At 38.2% G+C, this 24,763-nt stretch overlaps 1 protein-coding gene across 1 annotated transcript in view; it reads left to right on the top strand.

Moving 5' to 3' along the window:
* DCP1B (decapping mRNA 1B) overlaps positions 1-19,096 on the top strand; it is a 41,078-nt gene extending 21,982 nt beyond the window's left edge. Inside the window, exons 5-9 of the mRNA XM_085230349.1 lie at positions 1,709-1,844; positions 8,424-8,552; positions 9,311-10,147; positions 16,544-16,792; positions 18,995-19,096. Of these exons, the coding sequence (XP_085086475.1) occupies positions 1,709-1,844; positions 8,424-8,552; positions 9,311-10,147; positions 16,544-16,792; positions 18,995-19,075 (1,432 nt within the window). The 3' untranslated portion in view covers positions 19,076-19,096. The remainder of the gene's footprint in view (positions 1-1,708; positions 1,845-8,423; positions 8,553-9,310; positions 10,148-16,543; positions 16,793-18,994) is intronic.
* The last annotated feature ends 5,667 nt before the right edge of the window (positions 19,097-24,763 follow it).

Below are 24,763 nucleotides of genomic sequence, written 5' to 3'. Positions count from 1 at the left end.
GCTTTGAATTCATAACTCTTATATACATATTAAGAATATTTTATGTGTTAAACAACCTTAATTCTGCAATGAAACAGGAGATCAAAATTTCATACAATACTGTATTAGTCTTACAACATAATGGATAGCTTTTTAACTAACAACATAGTGGCTATTTTTTTCACTGTCACTGCTTTTTCTATTTGTCTAGGATTGACGACTCTCATTCTGTTTTTCCCTCTGCTTGATCTAATGACTGCCTTGTTTGCAATGATTCCTTTCTTAAGACTACTTTCCACAGGTTCTCATGCTTGCTTGGAAGAGGAAGGAGCTGAAATCTTACAGATTTTATCAACGTATATAATCTGCTTTTGCTTTTTTTTTTTTTTTTTTTTAGAGGTATAATGTGGAGTATATGTAGGAAAGGGACAGTGTAGGAATGGACACTTTAGATGTAGTAGTTGTCTGTGGTATAGAGGGTTGGGCTTACTATTGTGTCACAGTTCATGTAAGGGATAGGAAGAGGAATGATTTAGAGCTCAGTCCTTGTCATCCCGGAAAAGCCATGAGAAACTGATACAGTCAAGCCAACATCATTAGATACTAATAGGGCACAATGTGAAAACATAATCAGAGCTGTGAATCTTTTCGTGTCATCTATGCCAGTCTTAACAGCCTGGTTAGCAAACGTGTTTCTGTAGCCAGAAGCATGCTGAAGAAGTGACATCAATTCTGATTGCCAAAGTATCAGGTGCCATTTTCATGTCCTACAGTTCAAGTCCAAACAAGGCTCATCCTTGCACATCTCAATCCACAGCAAAGTGCGTTGATTCTTCTGCCACTGTGTTTCAGATTGGACTTGTTAGAAAATACTGGATGGGAAGTTAGTCATGTTTCCCCTACATCTCTTTTTAAAGAACTGCCTGCTGCTTTACATTTTGCAGTGACAAAACATTGTTAAACACTGACTGTAACAGTGGTGGGGTTTTGTTTGGGTTTTTTTTTTTTTTTTTCGCTTTTGCTCTATGTTCTGCAGCTCTAAACTGACTTGGTTATGACCCAAGGAATAATTGATGGGGATGAATTTCCAGAAATAAGCAGTGAACCCTAGGAAACGCATTTTTTTTGACAGTTAATTTTAGTTAACTAGCTCAAGCTTCAGTTGGTGGTGATTAGGTACTCTCAAACTGGTAATTTACCACAATAAAAACTAGTTTGCAGAGAATTCATGCTATTGTAAACCACGTGTAGTGGTTTATAATAGTGGTGTTGCACATAGATTAAAAAAAAATACCTGTCATTCAGCCAATTGGCTGTGTGTTTTAATTCTCAGCATTCTACGATAATAATAAAACAGCTGGGGCAGGAAATTGGTCATTTGCTGGTAGTTAATGACTGATTTGTGTGTGTTTGCCATCCTCCATTACCAGAACTGAATAACATTATACATTCCCTGCTCCTTCTGGGTATGGAAAGTGTGACTGAGTTATGGAAATTTTAGGGTATGACCTAGTCTATTCGAGATTGAAGAAAATGTTTCTTGCACCTGGTCAAATTATGCTTTATTATAGATATTTAAATAGAGATTTTTAACTGTATTGTTATATAGTTTGGGAGGTGGGGGAATTAAAATACTTTTTTTTTTAATTCTTGTAAAGTAGTTGTAGTGAAACTTTATATATTTTACTGTTTTTGTCTTGTGTGTTCTCCTCTCACTTCCTATTTTCAGCCTAACTCAGCAAGAGCAATTCAAAGCACAGCAGGGCACTGGAACAGGAGCGTCCCCTATGATCACAAATTCTGCTAATAACAAAGAAGTGGATATTTTACGGATGCTTACCAAGGCCAAAGATGAGTACACTAAGGTGAGATTTGCTATCTCTAAGATCTCAGCTTTTGTTTTTTGATAATACTGCATTGCTGATTTGCTCAAACTCTACATTTTAAAACATTTTATTCTGTAAACTAATTTTACTTGAAGTTAAACTAATGTTTTTGACAGAATGCTCTGTCGTTTTTTGAAAGCATATATGTCTTGTCAGAACTTTCTAAAGATTGGAAAGAACTGAATTCTGTCAGTAATTCCTGAAAGGAGAACATAAATGAGATTTGATTATTTGTTGAATGCTAAGGTGTAAGAGCAAATTTTTTTTTTGACCTTTAGAGAACCTGTGCTTTCAGTACCTGAAATTTGTGTCCCCTTTTAGGGTGAAATATTCAAAACTGCTAATAGTTTCTGTGATTTGCACAAATGGTTTTCCTTAGGGAAAACCTTTAACATTGAACTTACTGCCTTTAGTTGCAGTTATTGTCTATCCTAGACTCTACTGGAAGTAAATGAAAAGGTTGAAATCTAGTATGATCCCATACGCTGCACTGGTCTTCTGAGACTTCTAAACCACAAAGTAACTAATGGACTAATAATGTTCTCTATTATTGGATAATCAAAAATGTCTTACTTTAGGGAATAAAGATTTAATAATTTTAACTATTCATATATATGCTGCAAATTGTTTGAGAGCCTGCGGGTTCCTACTGCTATTTCCCGTATTTCATGTGTGTTGCCATGCAGTAATAAAGGTCATTACGTAAGTGCTAAGAGTCTAGAAATATGTATGTTTTAAACATTAATGTAACCAAAAAAAAAAAAAAAAAAAAAAAGTTCACTTTCTGAAATGTGACTTACTATCCTCAAATAATAACTATTTGAGTTATGGTGACATGTATGCCTTTTTTTATGTTGGTATAGTTTATTTTGAAGCTAGAATCTCTTTTGTCTGTAATAAGGATTTAATGTATTAATAGTCAACAAATGCTTCCAGCTCCTGGTATCTTTTTTTTTATTATATTTAAACTGAATTGGTATCTAATGTTGGAATAAAAGGAATTTGATTACTTAAATGTTTCATAATATAATTTCACTAAATGCCTTAAAAAGCCTGAAAAATATAAGACTGCCATTGGATACTACGAGAAGGATGTAGTACATGTTTTAAAACTTACCTTTCACTTCTACATGAACACACAGCAAATCAAGATCAAGGAAAGGAAATTCTAGATCTGTGTTTTATAGTTTCTTGATTTTATTTTCTTTTTCTGCAGCTAAGATCTTCACCAAATTTGCACCTTACTTCATCTTTAATCTTTCTGTTTATAGGAAAATAACATGAAAACTTTTCCACCTGGGACATGAGTACTATTATCTGACTTCTTATGAACTGTGTGCTTTTTCTTGCTTGGTTGGTAACACCAAGAATTAGGAAGGGCATGAAAGATAAAGGCAGTGACAGCTATTGTTGCATTTTGTCTCAATATGTTCCATAGGAATTGTCCTTTTCGGCTCCTTATGACATTTAATTCCCTGTTGATGTATGTCTTAAAGTTTACAATGCTAACATGCTGAGATGAGTTATGAATTACGCTGTTCTTTCTGAATTCTATTTGTTTTCAGAAAATAAGGTGCTTTAAATTGTTGTGAGCCTCAAGATAAGAATATCATTTTTTTCCAAACATCTAAGGAATTCTACTTAATTTTTAAATCCTAGGATATTATTTTTAAAATCTGATGAGAAGTGTTTTTAGGAGGCCTGATCGTGCTAGGAAGATAAACAGTTGAAGAGCTGCTAGGGTACAGAAAAAGTACACCAAAACGTGTTGCTCCTTAACCATTGTGCCTTGCCTTGTACTACAAGATAGAGTGGCTTTAGCTCTGTGCTACACTGTTCCTCGATTGCATTCACCCACTTAATTCACTGTCCTTTGATCTGTTAGAGGTCAGATGAGGTGCACAAGCTTTGTCTGGTTGATCTGACCAGAATAACTGAAGCTTCGCTCTTCATTACTGACGACACAAACATTTGATAAGAACTCTTGTCTGGTAGTGAGCAGAGGCTTCTTGGTTTTTATTTCTGTTGATTGCTTCTTCACTGTCTTTCAGCAAAATATCCAGTGATACTGCCCTGCTTGAACAGAAATAGAGTTTCTAAGTTTTCAGTTGTCCTAATAGCTTTTGGTTTGTTAGCAGTATGAAAGACTTGATAGTAGCTTATCACCTCCCCAGAAGGCCTGTCCTTCCTAGGAACACTGCTGTACTCGGCCTGGATGATGCAAACCGTATGCTACTAATCTTGAATGGTCTGAGTGGGGTGTGAATGTCTTGCTTAAGGAGGGCTCTGTCTGAATATCCTTGTTGCTGCTTCTCTCTTTGAGACTGTTCTTGTCCTCCAGCTTTTCTCTTCTGCAGAGCACCTTGCGCATTTTCATGTGTCTGTTCACTAATGTCTTCTTGTGGTTGCTTTATATCAGCTAGACATTTCCAGGGATTCTCCACATTTAAGTTCATGAAGCTTCAAAGTTCTTTGTTGCTTTCAGCATAGCCGACCATCTATATAGCTCTACTAAATTCCATCAAATCTTGGCTGAGAGTTTCTTCCTGATATCAGGCCTTCTTGCATCTTGTTTTTGTACTTGAAAGGTCTTTGCAGCTCGTTTCTCAGTTAGATTTCAGCTACAGACCATGAGATGACGATGTGATATGGCGTTTTCTTCTGGGCAGCTGCACTGCTTGTGGTACCATGCTTGACCATTGCTTGATTCCTTTTGGCAATGTCCTGTTCAGCTTGAGCCTCATATTGTACAGGTAGACTATGAAATCTTTTAGCAGAGAGCAGTTGTTTCGTGTAGTCAGAGATGTTTAAGGCAACGTGCCTAAGACATCCTTAGTGAATGCCTTTATTCTTTTTGATCAGTGTTTTCCTTTTCTTTTTTTTTTTTATTGCTGCTTGGTCTTCAGCTTGATTTAGGACTTTTTAATTGCGTACACATTTCTTGTAGGGGCACAGCTTTGAACAAGACACATGATCAAAGGACTGACTTCTGAAGCAAGATGTGGTAATCACGAAATGTTGTAGCACATCATTTCTCCGCTGGTTCTAACACTAAAGAGCATGTTGACATTTCTATGAAAGCTGCTTTTTGCTGTTTGATGATGATGGGAGATTGTATCTTTTTTTACCTGTCCACCCAACAGTGGCTTAAATGTCAGGATGATGTTACTAATTTACTCATCAGCTAGGCCATGCTGCCAATGTGCCAAAGTGACCGTATATTGTCAGCTTCAGTAGTAGAGATCAGCACAGGGCTTTTCCTCTTCAGTATATGCTCCTGTATTGGATACAGGCCTGCTAGCCATGTTATCAAATCATGAAAATTATACCAACTCAAGGTAAAAGTCATCCACAGTAGCCCTTTGTGTATACTGCTATAGTTTATGTTTTCATTTTTCTGATGAATAGCATCTAAAAAAATGCTCTTACACTAGTAAGAAGTTCCCTACTTCTCATTTATATACACTTACTTTTGCACTATGTAGGCTATGGCAGTGGCATCTAAGGCACTCAGGATTTCTGAAGAATTCAGCTTATTAAAATACCCTAGAGAAATAAGGGCCTAATGCATTTATTGAAAGTCTGCAGAACTCATTATGAAATATACAAGACTATATCATACATCTTGTTGAAGAAGTTTATATTGATGCTTATATGTTTTTTCCCAAAAACCTGTGCTGAAAAATAGCAGTGTGGAGGAATGTTGAAGAAAAGGCAGCATCCTGTAGAAGGAGAGCAATCTGGGAGAGAAGAGATATTTAATCTTACTGAAGTGTGTGTTTGTTCTGTGTAACATCATAATGGGTTAGGATATGTCCAAGCAAAAAAAAATAAAAAGGAAATGATATCCACCTGCTTTAGTGTAGGTCAAATAGTGGCTACAGGAATCAGTTACTTGAACTATCAAAATGTTTTAATCTACTAATTAGCAGGTAGGATATTTAATTGTCATTAAGTGAACAAGAGACAACAAAAGTCACTGGTCAGAAATTGACAGTGAAGTAACAAAGTGATTTAAGAATAATTCAGTCATTTGTCTTCGTGTGCTTAAAAAAAGATTCCTCAAATGCAAGGATAACAATGTGTCAGCTGAAAAGAATCTAAGAAAATAATTTATTTGAGGAGTGCAGACTAACCTCCGTTGGAGTTCCTGTGCTTATTGCTTATTGAGTGGTATCTCAAAATTCTGTCCAGCCTCATTTGCTTTAAGCACGTTGCCTAGAGGCATGTTAAATCAGGGTTTGAATATCTCCATGCACTTCAGGCAGTCCGTTTGGTATTTGAATAGCCTTATAATAAAGTTTTTTTCTTAGTTTAAACAGAGTTTTGTATACTCCATATTTTACCTATTGACTTTTGAACTTGACGTGAGCCAGCAGTGTGCATTTACAGTCTGGAAGGTCAATGGTATCCTGGGTTCTATCAGTAGAGGGATGGCCAAAAGGGCGAGGGAGGTGATTGTCCCCCTCTGTTCTGCTCTCGTGAGGCCCCAGCTGGAGTACTACATCCAAGTCTGGGGCTCCCAGCATAGGAAAGATGTGGAGCTTTTGAAAGAGGTCCAGAGGGGAGCCCCAATATGATCCAAGAACTGGAGCACCTCTCTTGTGAGGATAGGCTGAAGGAACTGGGCTTGTTCAGCCTTGAAAAGAGAAGGCTGCAGGAAAATCTCATAATGGGTTTTCAATATTTAAAGGGAGTTTGTAAACAGGAGGGAAATCAAATCTTACACAATCTAATAGTGATAGGACATGGGGGAGTGGTTTTAAACTGAAGGAGGGGAGATTTAGATTAGATGACGGGGGAGATTTTTTTACTGAAAGTGATGAGATGCTGTAACAGGTTGCCCAGAGGGGCTGTGAATACCCCATCCCTCAAAGTGTTTAAGGCCAGGTTGGATGGGTCCTGGGCAATCTGATCTGGTACTTGATCTAGCGGTTGGCAACCCTGCCTGTAGCAAGGGAGTTGGAACTTCATAATCCTTGGGATCTCTTTCACCCCAAGTCATTCTATGACCAGGAGCCCTGGGTCAATTTTGCAAAACTACTTTCTGGTCATTTGGTCCCAGCCTGTATTGGTGCATAGGGTTATTCATCTTCAGTTTCCTTCTGTTAAACTTCACGATGTACCTCTGAATGGCACCACAGCCACTGGGTCTACTAACTACACAGCTTCATTTTACATCCTCTGCTTGCCTGCTCTGTTCCATCAGTTAGGTCACTACTTCTGTTAAACAGTATTGACCCAAATATCAAGCCCTGGGACATACTACTAGCAGCTGGTCCCCAGAGGGACTTGATGCCAACAATATTTTGAGTAGTATACCAGACAGTTTTCAGTCCTAACTGTCTGCTTACCTAGCCTGCATTTTTATCTTCAGTTCGCATCATTTTTGCATCAGTTTGTCTTTATGCGTCAAAGGCTTTGCTAAAGTCAAGCTAAACAATATGCACTGCTCTGCCATTATCCACTGAGTCACTCATCTCCATGAAGAAGGCTATTAGGTTGATCAAGTAAATCCATTCTGGCTACTCCCGCTCACGCTATTTTCCTTAACACGTTTAGAAGTAGCTTCCAGGAAGATTTCTTCCATCACCATCCCAGAGACTGAGGTGAGGCAAACTGGCCTGAAGTTCTGCAAATACTCCTTCTTGCCCTTCCTTGAAGATAGGAGTGATACTTGTTTTCTTCTAGTCCTAAGTTGTAGGTACCTTAAAAAAAAAAATATATATATATATAAATCTTCTCAGTTTCTTGGTTTCAGTTGTATCTAGAGACAGTGACTTCTGAAGTAGTATTTTCTATTATACAGTCAATAGCATGCCTTGTACATTCAGTACTTTTTAATTTTGTTGACTAGATTCTTGTTTTGGATACAGTGTAAATAGAACTATCTTACTCACTTTTTCCTATTCTTTCTCTTTCACGCAGTGTTTTCTGCACATTTTCTGAATTAAACGATGGCCTCTCTATGTCTCTGACTACTTTTAGTCATCTGTCTCTGCCTGCTCATTTATATATACAGTTATTAATTCCATCATATATAATAGGTAAACATGCTGATCTATAACTTGATTAAATCTTTAATTATTTTTCTGTGTGAGTATACAAGTTCCCACATTGTGGAACGTTTGTGTAATAGAATTTGAGTTAAAATTTCAGCATTTAGCAAAAAGCATTTTAAATACTCTGTGTGTGTACATAAATCCCTGTATCTAAACTACTTGAGACTATTAAAGGTCTAGCTGACTCCCAACACAGGAAAAACGTGTCAGATTGATTCTGTGGTAAGTGCAGGACGAGCCAAAGATGAGAACTGAGTTTCAGGCTAAAAGGAAACCTTGTGCTCAAAAAACCTTGGAGTTAAGTGTTTATTTTTACATACGTCTTTTGATTTTAGAAAATCAGGTTGTAGTTCTTTCAACAGCATAACACCTTGTAGTGCTAGGGCTGTCATTTTTGCTAACTGAATATCCAGCTAGATCTGGATTTTACTATGGTAGAGAACTAAGAGGAAAAGTACAATAACAGTTACTAAAAAATACTGATTTTCTGTTTCAGTGTAAGACCTGTTCTGAGCCAAAACAAATAACTAGTTCCTCTGCAATCTGTAACAACCCCAACTTAATCAAACCAATTCCAGTGAAGCCTAGTGAAAATCAACATCAACGAATATCTCAGCAAAGCAAGGTAAAGGGTAAAGTGTTTTGTGTCTGTTCTGACTAGTGTTATAATCAAGTAGCCAACCAGGAGTACTTATTTAGATCAGAAGATCAATGCAAGAATTTGTGGTAAAACCAAAGTAAGGATTATGTTTTAAATGCAAAACTAATCTATATATAATAAAAGTCTGCTTCCATCCCACCAATCTCAGTACTGAGATGTGGCATCCTGAAGCAGCAGTTAAAAATAATTAAAAAAAAATTAAAAAAACCTTGTTTTTCAATGTTGAGATGCTGCTTTGATCCCAAGCTGATGTATTTAATTGCTGAACCACATTTTTTGTGTTTGTTGTCTTCAAGGGAATTTTAGGTAATCTAAAAGTCTTTTGCTACATCTTCAAACTATGCCATATTGCAAAAGCTTATTTCAGTCAACTGTGACAAGGAGATGTTCCAGAAGTGACCTTGCTCTGCACAGGGGGAGGTTTTTGTTCTTTATTAATGTTGTACGGATAGCTGGAAGGGTAGATGCTCTTTTCTGGTATTTAAAGTGAAACCACTGCTATCTTTCAGATTCACTGGTTTTCTCCCACATTAGCAGCTTGACAACTGTTTTCTTGCCCTTCTGATGTGACTGAACTATTAGAAATTCTCTAGGGAGAAAAGAGCACAGCAGTTCTCTTGGCTTTTTCTTGAATACTGCTGGCTAAATATTGTCACCACTTAATGTGATTTATCATGCGTGAGATAACTACACTTAAGATTTTTTTCTTTGTCCCTTTGCAGAATGCAGATCCCGAACCACAGCACTTGTCTTTGACAGCCCTGTTTGGAAAACAAGAGAAAACAGATGTCACAGAACCACTTAATAAACAGCATCAAGAGAACCTTCCTGTTAGGCAGGGTGTGGTACGTTCTCTCTCCTATGAAGAACCTAGCAGGCATTCTCCCTGTGCAGAGAAACAGCTTTGCCCTGCTATTCAGAAGCTTATGGTGCGTGGGACAGACCTTCACCCCCTTGCTGAGTTTCCTGAGAACCGTCTCTGTGAAAATGGCAATATCCACCCTGTGGGTGAGACTTTCACAGGACTCTTCCAGCCTGTGACTTCTCGTGGCATTGCGACATCTCACGTAGTTCAGGATGCTGCTGGTACTCAGAGTTTGTTACACAAATTACAGAGTCAGTCAGGGTCGATGACTAAAATGGATCCCAGTGCAACAGGATCTGTGAACTCAACGGCTTCTGTGTTCAGCAGGACTCCTGCTGCTGTTGGAGCGCCAGCAGCACAGATGAATAATATGACCCAGCCACCTTTGGTATATTTCAATGGTTCCCTGCCAGGTCAGACTTTAGAGTCTCAGACGCTTGGTAAAGAACAGTCCAAACTTCCTAGACAGCCAGTTTCTCTCTCTGGCAATCAGACAGCCAATTCTGGGGTGATATCACCTCAGGAGTTATTGAAGAAGCTCCAGATAGTGCAGCAAGAACAGCTGCATGTATCCAGCAGACCAACCTTGGCAGCTAAGTTTCCTGTTGTTACTCAGAATACCAACACCTTGAAACCACTGGATTCCTGGATAGAAAAGGCACCGGGTACAGAAAAGCAGAGCTCTCTCTTTCAGGTAAATAAACAATTTCAGAAACGGTTTTCTAGGTTGTTAAGGGCTATTCTCTCTGTTTCTTTTTGGCCAGTATATTCTTCTTTCTGCCTTACTATGTGTTGCTGTTTTGCACATTGTATTCATTTTGCAGGTGATAATTTATCAACAGCATAAGGAAGTTCTAATTTACTAAGCAGTAATATTCTAAATACCAAAGGAGACGTCTCTTGTACATCAGTAATGACAACAAATACTGTAGTATTTATGTAGCTTTTCTTTGTTTTTCAGACATGTTTAGAAATGGCGTGTAGGTTTAAGTGGACATACTTTGTAATGTTTTGGGTATAGTACTATTTTTTCCTCACAAAATTAGTCATAACTTTTTCTATGCAGGTCAGTGTTCCTTTTTGTTCCAGTTGCTAAAAGTGCTAAAGATGCTGAAAGGATGCTTACTTTCTAACAACAGGATTTTAAATTATTTTTACATTGCTGAATTCATTATCTTGGACCATAACAGCTACTTCAAGCTTTTCAGTAGTTTTGTTTTTTTATTCAATAAATATTGTTTTGAAAATTTGCCCTGTGCATGAAAGTCTTAAAAAGAGGGGGGAAAAAATAGCAAATCTCCAAAACACTGAGTTCTTTTGATTGTGCCCCGATATTGGGGTCAGAAAATTTAGGAGACATCAAGAGATGGTGCATCTCTACTGAATACATTTTTCTGTCCTTCAGGAGAATCTCAAATGTGATTACTAAGTGTCTAATCCTAGACAACTGCTCTCTGCTAACAGTGTCATTCTTTGTAGGAACTTCCACACTTGAAAGTCTTCATGCGTGCTCTGCTTGAGAATGAGCATTAAAGTCCCTTTTTAATTCCTTTATAGGAGATACAGAATCCATAAGCCTTACATTGTGCTGGAGTCTACAAGTTACTTACCCAAATTACAAACCATTCTTTTTTCTGCTGCTTTTCTACTGCAACTTCTTAAATAGCTGAATGAAACACTACTGTTCCAAATATCCTCCTTGTTTCTAGAAAGCTATTTTTCACCTGAGGAGTCTGAAACAGCCATTTAACAATTAAGGGCCACTTGGGCCACATCTGTCATAAACACTGACAGATGATGATTTCTAATTTCATGAGAGAGGTCAGAGGAAGATGAATTTGTTTGAACAAATAGCCGTCATTATTTTAATTCTTTCAATTAAACTAGCATGATTTTGAATCTTGAAGGAGCGTTTGGTGGATTAGTCACTGAAATTTTTCAGGATCAGTTGCTTACAGATGGCAATCTGACTTTCCAGTGAAGTGTTAATGAATAGAAAGAGGATCTAGAGTCACAGTAATTTACTGTTTTTGCTGGGAATGGAACATTGAAAGAAATCGTCCAATTCACTGGGAAATGCACGTATAGCATGGAGACTTAGGACATTCTTACTTGGAAGGTAAAACTGAAATGAGGCAAGTACCTGGCTATGCATAATAAGCTAGTGTGTGCAGTAGAGAGTGGGAAAAAAATCTTGATGTATTTTCAAATGAAAAATCCATATTGATGCTGATGAGGCTAATGACTTTGTGTATATTTGAGGAAGAAACTGATGTCAGCATTAGTTTCAGTATGAAAAGGGAATTGAGGAACTCACTAATAATGCAGTTACAATAATTTTACCGCTTTAGTATAAGTATTATACTATATACTATTAGTATATAGCTTGAGAGAGGGGACGATTTTTACTGGAAGTCACATTCGCTAGAATTATTGCTGCAAGTTTGCTTTAACAGGGAGGAACAAAAACAGAAACACACAGAAAAAAAAAACAAACAAACACATGAAGAGACTCTAAATCCCACTTTGCATGGTTGTGAGCAGTCCAAAAAGATTGAAGTTGCCTAGGAGTGGCTATGTTGACACAGCTACAGCTGCTATCAAAACAGCATTAGATCCAGTTTTTGACACATTTTTTTATAAATAGAATAAAAATAATAATAATCAAACTTAGTAAATAGGCTAAAAATGATGAAAGTATGACTAATTATTTGGGACACCTAAGACTCTGCAATATGGAAGGAATGGCCTCTTTGACATGTGGCAGATTCCGCCTCCTCTCTTCCCCTCCCTCCCCCCAAAAAAAAGAAAAAAAGGGATAGGAATTAAGGAATAAGTCTGTATTCCTGTAGATTACCATGAATTTGCCATATGAAGAGATTCTTGAAGATAGCAATTCAAAACAACTTCTAAAACTAACGTTAATGTTTTTATAATCACATCCGTACCATAGACAAAAGCTTTTAAGCACTGCCATGCCTGCAGACAGACATTTGAGTGAAACTGAGTTGGCATCAATATATCTGCACATGCTCATGCAAAATTGATCAAAGTAGATTCTGATGACAAATACGGCAAAAGGTTTGTTCTCTGTAATTACTTATCTTTTGTATTGCATCTTTTACTGTAATCCAGCATACGAAAAAAGTGAATGCTAAAACGCTTGACAGGAATAGGGTATCTGGACAGTGTCTTTGTTGTTTGGAAAAATCACATTACAGGAACATCCCTGATCAATCAGCAGTGCTGAGAAAATTAAAGCAATCGTCTTTTCCACAATTGACACATTACAAGTCCAATTTTAAATTGGCTTCTGCATCTCCATATGGTGTAAGAACTGCGCTCTCCCACGTGGAGAGGAAAAGACCAGTTACAAAAAGAATAAAAAATAAAACTAAATATGTAAAGCTAAGGAATAATGCTCGGAAGCATTCGTCTGATGCTAGCCCTACTCTGAGAAGTATTCCTTATGCAGACAGTGAGTAACACGTGCTTTGGATGCAATAAGAATGCATTAATCTGCAATGGGCTTTCAAACATGTGCTTAGTATTAGGCATGAGTTATGCCAATTATAGATTCATGCATGCTGAAGTGTTTATGTTAATCAGAATTGTGATTTTAAGAATGCTTACAATAACCTTGACACAAGTTGATCTTTTCTCAGAAGTCCACTTATATTATATACCACTCACTTGATTTCTTGGAGCATTTTCCATCAAAAATGTCATAAACCTACTGTGTTACATGTTCTGAATGTGTATACAGTACATAGTAGCTAGTGGTATGATGCCTGCATCAAAGATACCTATTTTACCATAACTGCAGTTTCAGCATGAGATTATAAGCATGCCGAGGAAGAATGCAATAGATATGTTGAACTTGTCATGAAATGTAATCTCAGATTCTAGTTATGCATCAATTAAAATTTTCTGGGTGATACCCGAGAGACAAAACAATGTTAAGATTGGCATTATAATTGGCTGTATTATAACAGCAATTGTTTTTAAAATTCTGGAGCCATTCCTAGATTAAGTGTTCTCAGCTCTAAATAGTGCCCCTACAGACATCCCCTGGGTGCTGATGTTCCACAGGAGTGCTTGATGCAAGTGGAATTTTGCACATGCAGAAAGAGGAAGCAGGGCCAGGTCCCAGTCTCCATTACAGGAGCGCCATGTGTTTCTTAGTGCGTGGTGTTATGTGAATTTGCCAACTGTAATGTCTAGCTGCTAGCAGCCATGCAGAACATCAAACATATCTTAGCGAGCGTTTGTGCTTCAGAGGAGGAATGGTACGTGCTGCAGTGACTATCTTGCACATTTTTTCATTGTTCTTTCTTTATTGCTGCACAACTGACAGTAGACTCCCACTCTGTTATTAGTGACTCAGAGATACAAGTGCTGACCTGAAAAAGCTGGAGCTAATTCAGGGAAGGCTGGATGCACGAGCAGCTCTTGTTAGACTCTCTGAGAAAGAAGAGGTTGGGTAATGTTCTGGAAAGGCTGTTACGCCTTGTACAAAATTACTCAAGGCTAAAAGATTGGTTTGAAGGCTGTATGTCTGTACAGAGTGTTTCCAGTGCTCTTGGCAAAAGCTTTGCACTGTAGGAGTCACACTAGTGATGCCAGTCCAGTCCCTAACATTTGCTGATGGGCATCAGTTGTCAGGTGGCTGGAGATGATCTGAATTGAATCTAAACTGAAAATTTGCCTTTATGTTTTAAAAGGCAACCATCTGGTTTACGTATAAGTTTCTTAAACGGCAGAAGCTTTGAGCATGATCTCTTAGCAAAAGAAAATACATTTTAATGTTTGCACACAAAAGCACTTAGTATGGGCTGAAAATAAAAGATACGTGTATTTTCTGAGGCAAATACTTGAAATACTGCAGTAACCTGTAGATATTAGCTCTGTTGCCAGTAGATGGCAGCATTGCTTATTCCATATACCATCCATAAGATTGGAAAACTCTACCAAAAAGCCCTTTCTATCCAGAGCAAAATAAACAGTTTTTGATATGTCTGTTAAAGCAAAACACATGTATGTTGGACAGTAGTAACTATTTGTTACATAATTTGTGTCAGGTTTTGTTTGTTTGTCTCGGACTCTAAAGAGAAGTGTCTTTTGATTTCAAAGGACTTATCATTTATATCTTTGACATCATCAGTTTTAGGTTTCCCTGTCTTACTGAGACAATTTACCTCCAGCTGCTCCCCACCACTCCTTTGCTGGAGGCTCCTACCCTGCAGAGCAGTTTGTATATGTATTCTTTAAATCACACTAGGAAAAATCATCTGATTTCAGGTAACCCACCATTTTTACTTGGGATAAACTAAAGAGGAGTTATTCAAGCTGCATGGATGCGTAGGTCAGAGATGCTGTCACGAGTGTCTGGAGGCAGCCAATCTTCTACAGGCATATCTGCAAGAGAATGTGTGTGCAAATGCTGAAGGTCTCAAACTACATCGGTAGGTCCCTGTGGACTTCTGATGGTTTTCCTCTAAAATGAGCATTGGTTTTTAAGCATAGGTGCACAAACGTCTGTCCCACCTTGCTTTCTGAAGCAAACCTGCAATAAGCTAGAAATACTGTTAATTCATTCAGAAGCTTGTAGGACAGACTTGATTATTTACTTTGTCATCTCACAGGGGAGAAAAAAAGGTAGCAGGTAGAGAGTTGAATTTTTAAGTAATATTCTGTATTTGAGAAACAGAGGAACAGTGTTTACCTAGAAAGCACGCTGGGAGATTTTTGCCTGAGCATATTGCATGCTTTCTAATGTGTATAGGTCTGTTCTGGCCCCTAGTCTTTCTGCTTCCTTCAGTTTAGCACCAGTGAGCATGAAATCTCAGTCTTCATTATTCTATTCTCTTTGTACTGTTGCCTAATATTGCTCAGAAATGTCTTGTGTAGAGCACTTGTAGCTAGGGCTAAGAGAACCAGTGAAAGAAAGAATGCTCTTTAATGTTCATGTGCATTGTCTTGCACACCTAGGAGATCAACTTCAGATCTATTTTCTTAGTCTTGATTTCTCTTCAAAATTGAAATGTAACTCAGGACACAGAACGGAGTGATGCTGTAGCCTTTCACCTTCATGGAGTAGCAATAAATCATGCTCCAGTTCTAAGCATGGCGGGCTCAAACTAATTTTTTGTGCATTCTTTTCTTTGGGAAAAAAGATTGGATGCTTGAATGCTGAGGAGACAGCGGATAAGGATTTATTAACTAGAATTACCAGCAGAAAACTTCAATATCTACAAACTTAGTGAATAAACTTTGTTATGCCATTTACTATATTTGCTACTGTTGACTAATCATGCAGGTTTTACAGTTCTGAGATGTATCGCAAATTTGAAATGTAAAAATTCTTTGACACCCGTATTTGCATGTTGGCATGGATATGACAAAGAGAGAACTTGTGGAACTTCAGCAGTGTCTGGATTTTCCTTCTCTTTGAGGGCCATTTTGATGAGCTGAGTATTGGTTGGGAGTCAGTTCTGTTTCTGACAGTGCTGCTAGTTCACTGCAGGTCTTTAAATAAATCATTTAATCTCCATTTTGTTTCACTTCTCCTAACATAAAAAGAGAATATAGATGTGTGTGTATGCATGTATATATATATAAGTGTGTGTACATACATATAAACAGCAGTTTGAAAGTGATAATTGGCAAATATTTTCTAGTATTAGATACAAAGACTGAGCTTTATTATTGGTATTTGCAAGTAAGAAAGAATGTTATCAAACTTCAGGGCTTACTGACCTTATGGAAAACTTCACAGCTGCGTTCTCTGAAAATACTCATTATTCAATAATAGTCTGATTTCTGTGATAACATGCTTTTGTACTCAGATCGCTTGCCTGACAGGTAGACTGTATTGTATTTGAACTCATGACTGCGTCCTCAGTTTGGATGGAAGTCCTTTTAATCTGGAATTGAATCCCGTAGGAGTCCTGAACTTGGAGGTTCCTGTAACTGCACCAATCTCCCACAGTTTCTGTACCTGTTGCTAATCAGTCTGCAGCTTTAATCATCTCAATTCATATATAATTAATTAAATAGGTTACTTAATTGATAATTTTTATGTGGACAGGTAATCTCACCTCAGCGCATTCCTGCCACTGTGACTCCTACCTTATTGATGTCCCCAATGGTGTTCACTCAGCCCACACCCGCTGCACCAAAAGCCAATGAAAGTGGGCTGTTAGCAGCATCAAACCAAGAACCTGCTGCCAGCTCTGCTAACCTTCTCCTACCACTGCAAACCCCAGAGCCACCTGTGATCACCAGCAGCTCAGTGACAAAGATGCAGCTGCAGGAAACACTTCTACACCTGATCCAGGTAAAGTGCCAAGAGTTCTTCTACTTCATTTTAAACCATTATTCCCATTTTGATATAACCACCTGGTCACTTAAGCACCTGGTCATCTAATGAGTTGTATTCATCTATCTAGAGGTTACAGGGGTAATTAAGTATGTGCTGGAAGTTGTGCTTTTTATGGCTGTGTTAATTGAGCGCTATTCCATAGACCACGGAGGTAATAGCCTGTTCTTGCATACTGCTAGCTTAAATGCAGTGTGATTAATCAATGTAGTTTGAGATTAGGGAGAGGTGATACAACTGAAGGAAAAAAATAAAGATGACTGGAAGCTTCAAAAGGCTGTCCTGAGAGCTGGAAAGATACCTGCTGAATTTTTAGCGAAGTAAAGGTTGTTTATCTTAGCAGGCAAGTACTTCAAAGAGGCATGCTAGCAGCAAGAAGAACTCAGATGGGAAGTGTGAGCAACTTTAAAATATGTGTTAGATAACCTAACAACATGCTAGTTCGATCTGTTCTATGTAATTCTCTACTTGAAATGCTCAAATTCCTCTTGATAGAATTATTCAAGCTTAAATCTGAGAAAGCATTAACAGCATATAGGAGATGACTGTTTACTGCTCTGGGATTATATGAATGATTATGATTATTTTTTTTTTTCCAGTAACTTGCTCTGAAATTAATACCTGAAGAGTGGAGTTTGAGACTGTAGAATTAAAGAACTGGCTATAGTACATAATGAATGGAGGCAGGGGTTGAAGTGTCCAATTCGTAGGCCAAACTATGCCTGTAAGGCTTGGCAATACAATATGTCTTTATTGGAATGCTGAATTGACTCACATAAAATGAAGTTTAAATTATAGACCTAGAAATAAAATAGTGTCTTCTAGACATTAGATGTTCTTCTCATTTTCCTCTTTATGTTGGGTTTAAAAAGAAAAATACTGTAATATTCTGTTTTACGTACTTGGAATATCTGGATAGTAGGAAAACTGTGTACAAAATTGAAAAGGAGAAAGTAAAAAGGTGAAAGTAAACTAGATTTTGTGCTCTGAAATTGTATTTGTAAAATGCATTTTCAGTCCCGCTGTTCTTGATGACAGCTAGGATTAACTGTGTTACCTGGAAATTATTTACTGTTTAATAATGTGGTGCTGATTGCTAGTTTCTTAGCTATCATTTTCAGTTATATAACACTACAATCTCAGCTGCTCCTGTTTTTCCTCAAGGACTGCCCTGATTTTAATTATCTTCATGTGTTTACGTAAGCTACTTAAGACATTTTTTTCTTAATGTGAGTTTGCCACTTCTCGAAAAAAATGGTCTTCTAAAGAGGAAAGTTAAACATGCATCAGAGCAAAAGGAGCGGTGCGTGGTAGGAGCATTAAGTCTAAAATAATGAAACAGTCTAATAGTGATAGGACAAAGGGGAGATAGTTTTAAACTGAAAGAGGGGAATTTTATGTGAGATGTTAGGAAGTAATTTGTTACTCAGAGAGCAGTGAGGCCCTGGCCCACGCTGCCCAGAGAAGATGTGGGTGCCCCATCCCTAGAGGCCCTCAGGACCAAGTTGGATGGGTGGCAGCCCTGCCCGTGGCAGGGGGTTGGAACTGGATGAACTTGAAGTTACTTCAAGCCCAAGGCGTTCTGTGATAAACAAGATGGAAATGTTTGTCCAGGTAGGATTTAATATAGGAGCAAAACTCAAAGTGTTCCACTGTTCCTTCAGAGACACTTATAATAATCAATAAACTAATGGAAGAAACTTCAGGAATCTGTTAGGTAAAATGGGGGCAAAGAGAAGAAATTACAGGATTGCATCATAGAATCATGGAATCCTCAGAGTTGGTAGGCGCCCTTAAAGGTCATCTAGTCCAACTCCCTTGCAATGACCAGGGGCATTAGATCAGGTTAGCTAGGTCAAGTTGCTCTTAGCTGTGTTCTCTGCAGTATCATGCAAGAACAGTGTAGTCAAATCAATGTGAGTTTAGAAAGTTTACTTTCTGTCTATTCATTACTACTTACAGAGTTGTGCTTCCCATCCAGTTATATATATTACGTTCAAGCCGTAGAATATATGTTTGTACAGGAAATAGCCCTTCTGCTGTGTGCTTCTTAAGACAGAGTAAGGTTGAAAAGTATTTTGTCTGTGAAATGAAAAAAGAACCTTATCTGTGTACTCAAGAATGTCTCCTTTGTAGTAACGATTGTATTTTGTTTTTCAGAACGACGACAACTTCTTAAACATTATTTATGAAGCATATCTCTTCAGTGTGAGAAAGGCAGCGATGAAGAAATCCATGTGAAAGATATTTTGTTGTGTTTTTTTTTTTAAAAAAAAATTCTGAAATTTTACTTCCTGAATCCCAGGAAAAAGGCTTCCAAATTTTCAACTAATGTTACATTTAAAGAAATGAATGGTCTTGGGCACTTTGCATACACACAGATTTTGCTCGTTAGCAAGTACTTGTTATACTTAGAAAGAAGTGGGTGGAAATGGATTGTGCCTTCAGGGAGGAGAGTGTCACAATGCTGAAGACTTAATCGCAAAATATTTTTCGTAGACTGGCCCATACTTAGAATTGGTTTTCTTGCATAAAGTCACCGTTCTCAGAATTCAGTTTCGTTTTTGACTTACAGCATGGTTATTCATCGACTGGGTGCATTTCCTCCAATATCACATGCGACTTCCACGATGAACGATGCCCGTTTCTGACCACATGGTGGCAATGTTGGACTTTTTTTTAGGAAAGTGAAAATTGGTGAAATTTTGGAACTGAAAGTCTTAGGTAAACCGTTATGTCACCTTACTTAGCTGTCTGCAGAGAGATTTAGAAGAAATGTCATGACTATTCCCCCAAAATTTTGTAGAGAAATCTTTTTCTATTTTAACAAAAATATTTTTAGCTAGCTGTAGAAGTGGAACTCTGCAAGTGTTTTGATGAAGTAGGGGGGAGGGTTTTGTTTGTGAATGTACTTGCTATCAGCACAGCTTTGGGGTGGCACTGGATTCGTGTTTCTATTACTCCAGATCCAATCTGCATTACTGTAAGCAACATGCAGCTTTGTTAAGGGGGAGGCTACCTGGTCTAAAAGTTCTATTAAGTTTTTTTTTTAATGTGTTCTTTTTTTTTTTTTTTTTCTGGAGCGCAGTGGTTTCATTGATCCATTTCTAAAGAAAATAAAATGGATAGTCCCTATTTTGTGGTGATTTCATTTTAATCTACAGTGGACTATATATTTAGAATTGTTGGGATCAGTTGCATTTCTGTGACTTTAAAATGCTCTTAACGCTTGGCAGAAGAGACATTAATGAGATTAGAATAAGAGGCCAAAACAAATTTTCTCTATATTTTCATTAGCATCTCCTACTACAGTTTAGGAACCCCAAGATGTTGCTGAGGAGATATTTCCTTTATGGCTGCAGAGAGTCTGACCTGTAATGCACAAATGAGTATACACTTGTCTGGGCAGGCTATAGATGTAGGTATGTAGGCATAGCTCACCTGCCTCATCTGTGAGGGAAAGGTTCTTCAGTGTAAATAGGGACATACGTTTCAATTAGCGTAGTTCTAACTATTTATATAGTTACCCCCCTTTCCCATATATATGGCCTTTGGGAAGGGATCATAGCATTGCTCACATTCCTTGGGCAACTTTGTAAACAAACAAACAAAAAAAAGTGAAGAACTACTTGTTTTATACACAAGTGAGTAATCCCAAGAGACTTGTGGCTACCAAACTGCTAGACTTTTCCTACGCAAAGTAGCTCATAGAGAGCAAGTTGTATTCTTGTTCCATTTGTTACCAAATTGGGTTCCCTGAAAAGAACGTGTTGCACGGGTAGAAAGACCTTAAAGGCAGCAAGACCTAATTCCCATTTCTTCTCTGCTGTGAAAGAAGTTGGAATCTGCACAAAGGAGTTTGTGTGAAACTAAATACATGCATAATGTCTGAGATTCTGGATTATCTGTGAGAGTACAATTTAGAAATAACAGGCATGCATAGTTATGACCTAATTCGACATGTAGAACTTTCTATAATTGGTGGGTAAAGATAATCCCTGAGTATCTCTCACTGTGTCTGTGATTGATTGGTTTTCTAGTCATGGGAAAAACATTTATATTTGGAAAAAAAAAAAAAAAAAAACCTCCACAAATTTGATGCATGAATTTTAAGAACATCCTTATTTATTGCTTTTCAGAATACCATCACTTTAAAAAAGGTATATATTTTTTTAAATATCTGTTAACTCTTGATGCACATGGCAATGGTAATGTTGGCACTGTGTCAACAAGCTGAAGCATATCTTAAAGCAGATAAGAGTAAAGTTAATTCCAGGTTTCTTCTCACTGCACTCTTTCCGAGTTACTGCTATACCATGTAACACCAACAGAGCTGTTTTTCTCTCATCCTCAGTGCTCTAGGGAGTATCTGAGATTGGGTAGTGTAGACTTGCCTTTTGGCATTTATAAGGGTAGCTTCTAAGAGAGGTACCATTTTAGTTGACTTTGCATACTTACCAACAATAGTTACAATAAGTAACAAGGTAGAACAGAAAGAAATGCTCTGAATTCTAAGACAACAGAAGAAAGAATAAAAAGTATTGACATAACTGAATTGCAGCCAAATCTGTTCAGCTTTTTATTAAGATGGCAAAATCAGCTCCTTCAGAAGCATTTGGGAACTGGAGGCTGAACTTAGGTTCTGTGCTGTGCTGAAGAGAGAAGTGCTTGCCCTATTCTCTCTCCTTTCTACTGTAAACTGAAGAGTCCATTTCAGGAAGACGCGTTTTGAGAAATTCGAAAATTTGTGAGGACAGCGTTATTTTCAAGTAAGGCATTTCCACAGTATCTCCATGTCATTTTTTTTCTTTGATGTGTATTATCTAATATACTGCTAAGTTTTCTTCTCCTTTTTTCCCAGTAGAGTAAATAAGTTAGGAGTTGGTGCTTAGCAAGAATTTCCAGTGTTGCAGCAGTGCTTTATGCATTAATCCCAGTCTCGGCATTGAATTGATACTAGATTTCAGAGTATTTCCACTTCAGTACTCTTTGCTTTCTTACAAAATTCCATACCTATTGAACCAGAGAGATAAGATGAGGAACATAAAGTCAGTCAAATACTGAAACATAATCTCTACTAATTCTGTCAGTGTTTATCATGGAAGCCCATAATATTCCGTGAAGTCATCCCAACCTTTCCTCGGGCCATTTTCACAGAAAATTCAAATCCTTAATTTGATTTTCATTCATTAGCTCTCATTGCTCCTCTGTCTGCGCTTCCTTGTTGTTGCTGCAAAGGGGATAATTAAAACTGTACAGCAAAATAAAAATTTTCCAAGAGCAGCATGTGGCTGAATAGGCAGGATGCTTCGTCTCCTCTGACAGCCTGTTTACAATGTGTTGAGCTTTGAATTTCAGTCATAAGTGCAGTAGAATTCTAGATAACTCAGTCCCTTTAGGATATTAAAAACCATAGTTAATATTTTAGCAAACTTGGAGATCTTTGCTGGGGAAAAGATGAGATTAAAAGATATTTTTCATCAAGCATTTGAGGCTCTAATGTTGAAAATGTTATGAGAAGGCAGCAGCTCTACCCAGAGGGATTCCTGAAACTTAGAGAAAAGATAAAATTCCAGTCATGAAAGTGAATAATGCACTAAAAAATTAATCCTCAGTCAACATATGATAAACTTTACTGTACATCCTGACTAAGGACTTTTAAGAGCCTCATATGACTTCTGGCCTTTTCCAAACTGCTATGGCTATCCATAACAAGCTTATTCTGACCTCTGGGCATGAATCTGTGCTGAGCAGAACTGGGAATAAAGGAGGAAGTTTGGTGTGTATAAACAGGAGGAGATGTGGTCCTGCAAGACACAGATGAAGAAACAAAGACTGCAGCTTTATAAACACTTTAAGCTGGCTGTAGAGGCAGACTGGCCCACCACCCACACTTAGACTGGTGTGGGAGTGTGCAGCTTTCCTTCCTTTTTTCAATATATTTCTCCTTTTTGTTTGGACTAAGACAGGTTCATAGTAACCTGGACCTATTTTTCCACAATGCATTTTAAGATTCTCTCCACACCAATGCTGCTTTAAATCTAGATCAGTTTAGTGAGCAGCAGTGCAGGTACCTGCATTGGTGAGGCAAGAAGGTAAATGTAGTCATAGAATCACAGAAGCATTTCAGTTGGAAGGGATGTATCTGGTCAAACTCCCCTGCAGTGAACAGGAACACCCACATGGAGATCAGGTTGCTCAGAGCCCTGCCCAGCACAACCTTGGCTGTCTCCAGAGATGGGGCATCCACCACCTCTCTGGGCAACCTGTGCCCCAGTAGAGGACATGCTGAGTCACACCTCAGGGTATGATAAGGGCTGACAGCTCGCCTGCTTGCTGCCCAGACGCTGATGGAGTCACTGTGAGAAGAGCAGACCTACATATAAATCATGGGTGGAGTCTGCAGAGAAGAGAATGAAGCAGGAGGACTGAGCTGATCTATTGCTTTAAGCTGACTTCAGCTTTTGTGAAACTTACCAAAAAGGCCTTTTGCCTCTTGGCTTCATAGTCAGAAGATACCACAAAGATCAAAATGTGATTTCACTGTTGTGCCCTGCTTTGGTTGTATGTGGAGGTCCATGAGAGTGTCTGCAATAGCTCTACTAAGGATAAGTATTGTTCATGAGGTTAATCTCTCTAGAGGCAATGGGAGGACAGGATTGTCTTGAGGGCAAGCCTGAGCACAGACCTAACATGGCCTGGGAGATTAGACTGACTGATCTAATATTAGCTTTGCAAGCACCTTCCTCAGCACCTCCACCATCTTGTGTTGAAACTGCTGACTATAAAGACAGCCCCTACTTTTCCTCACAAAACAGCAGATTCTTGGGTGAATGAGTTGGTATATACAATAGGAAGACACTGTATGTGTTTTAAAGGCAGCAATCTCAGACAAGAAATAAATTTAAAAAAAAAAACATTTTTGAGACTGAGTCACAAGTAAAAATCCTTTTTATTGTATTTGGGCACAAAAAGTCAAGCAAGCTCTGAGTTCAGGACAATGTGTGTGCACTAACAACATTAGTCAACATTAGTCAAAATAGGCAGATAAAAAGAAAACCCTCATATCATGTGGACAAAAGCTAAAAGAAAGGATCACAACTTATTTTACTACTAGTAAGATAGTGGTTCACTTTCAAATGATGAAAGAACCAAGGCCCTACAGGTGCTACCCTGTACACAGAGGGATGCTGAATATTGGCTGGATCCTACACAATTATGAATTTCTTTCTTGCCCAGATATTGCCAGCCTGCATCATAGGCCCATCAGCTGAGTACAGAGCTCCTGTGCTTTCTCTTGAACTCTGCTGGTATGCATCTCTTTTACAGCAAAGAGCTTTGGGAACAGCTATCAGCACTGCATTTCTTCACCTGATATCTGAAATCTACTTACGAAACCTATGAAATAATGATAGATACTATGTCTCTACTAAAAGATATAACTTTGTGGTTTTCTCCAGCACTTGCCTGTAAATACCACAGATAGAAGGAGAGCAGGAAGGAACCATGCATACTCCTGGCTGCACTCCCAGCGCAGGGCTACTTGTGCTGGGGACAGAAGCTCTGTCTTCCTTCATTTTTACTGCTGCTTAGAAGCCTGGATCACTAATGGCCTCCTTCTTTCCCCTTAGAGCAGTAGCCCCAGACCTACCACTTAGCAGAAGTGCCTGCATTTCTCATTCCTCTAAGAAAGTGGTGGGGTTTTTTTTGTTTTGTTTTGTTTTTAATGCTTGGGTATTTACTGGGCCAGTCCTGCACTTGCTATGCTCTCCTATGGAGCTGTGGCCAAGTGTTGGAATTAGAGGATCAGTCAGGTTGTAGAATCACAGCCTGTTTCTGGGATCTTGTGCTTAATGCTTACTGTTTGGCAACAGGAGTAGAAATGCACAATCCACTGTTTGTCCCTGCTGTCTCACCCTCTTGAGATCT

The sequence above is a fragment of the Meleagris gallopavo genome, chromosome 1 (assembly GCF_905368555.1).
Source record: "Meleagris gallopavo chromosome 1, MGAL_WU_HG_1.1, whole genome shotgun sequence".
Taxonomy (NCBI): domain Eukaryota; kingdom Metazoa; phylum Chordata; class Aves; order Galliformes; family Phasianidae; genus Meleagris; species Meleagris gallopavo.
Note: the sequence above shows the minus strand (reverse complement) of the source record. Positions and strands in the feature narration are given on the sequence as shown.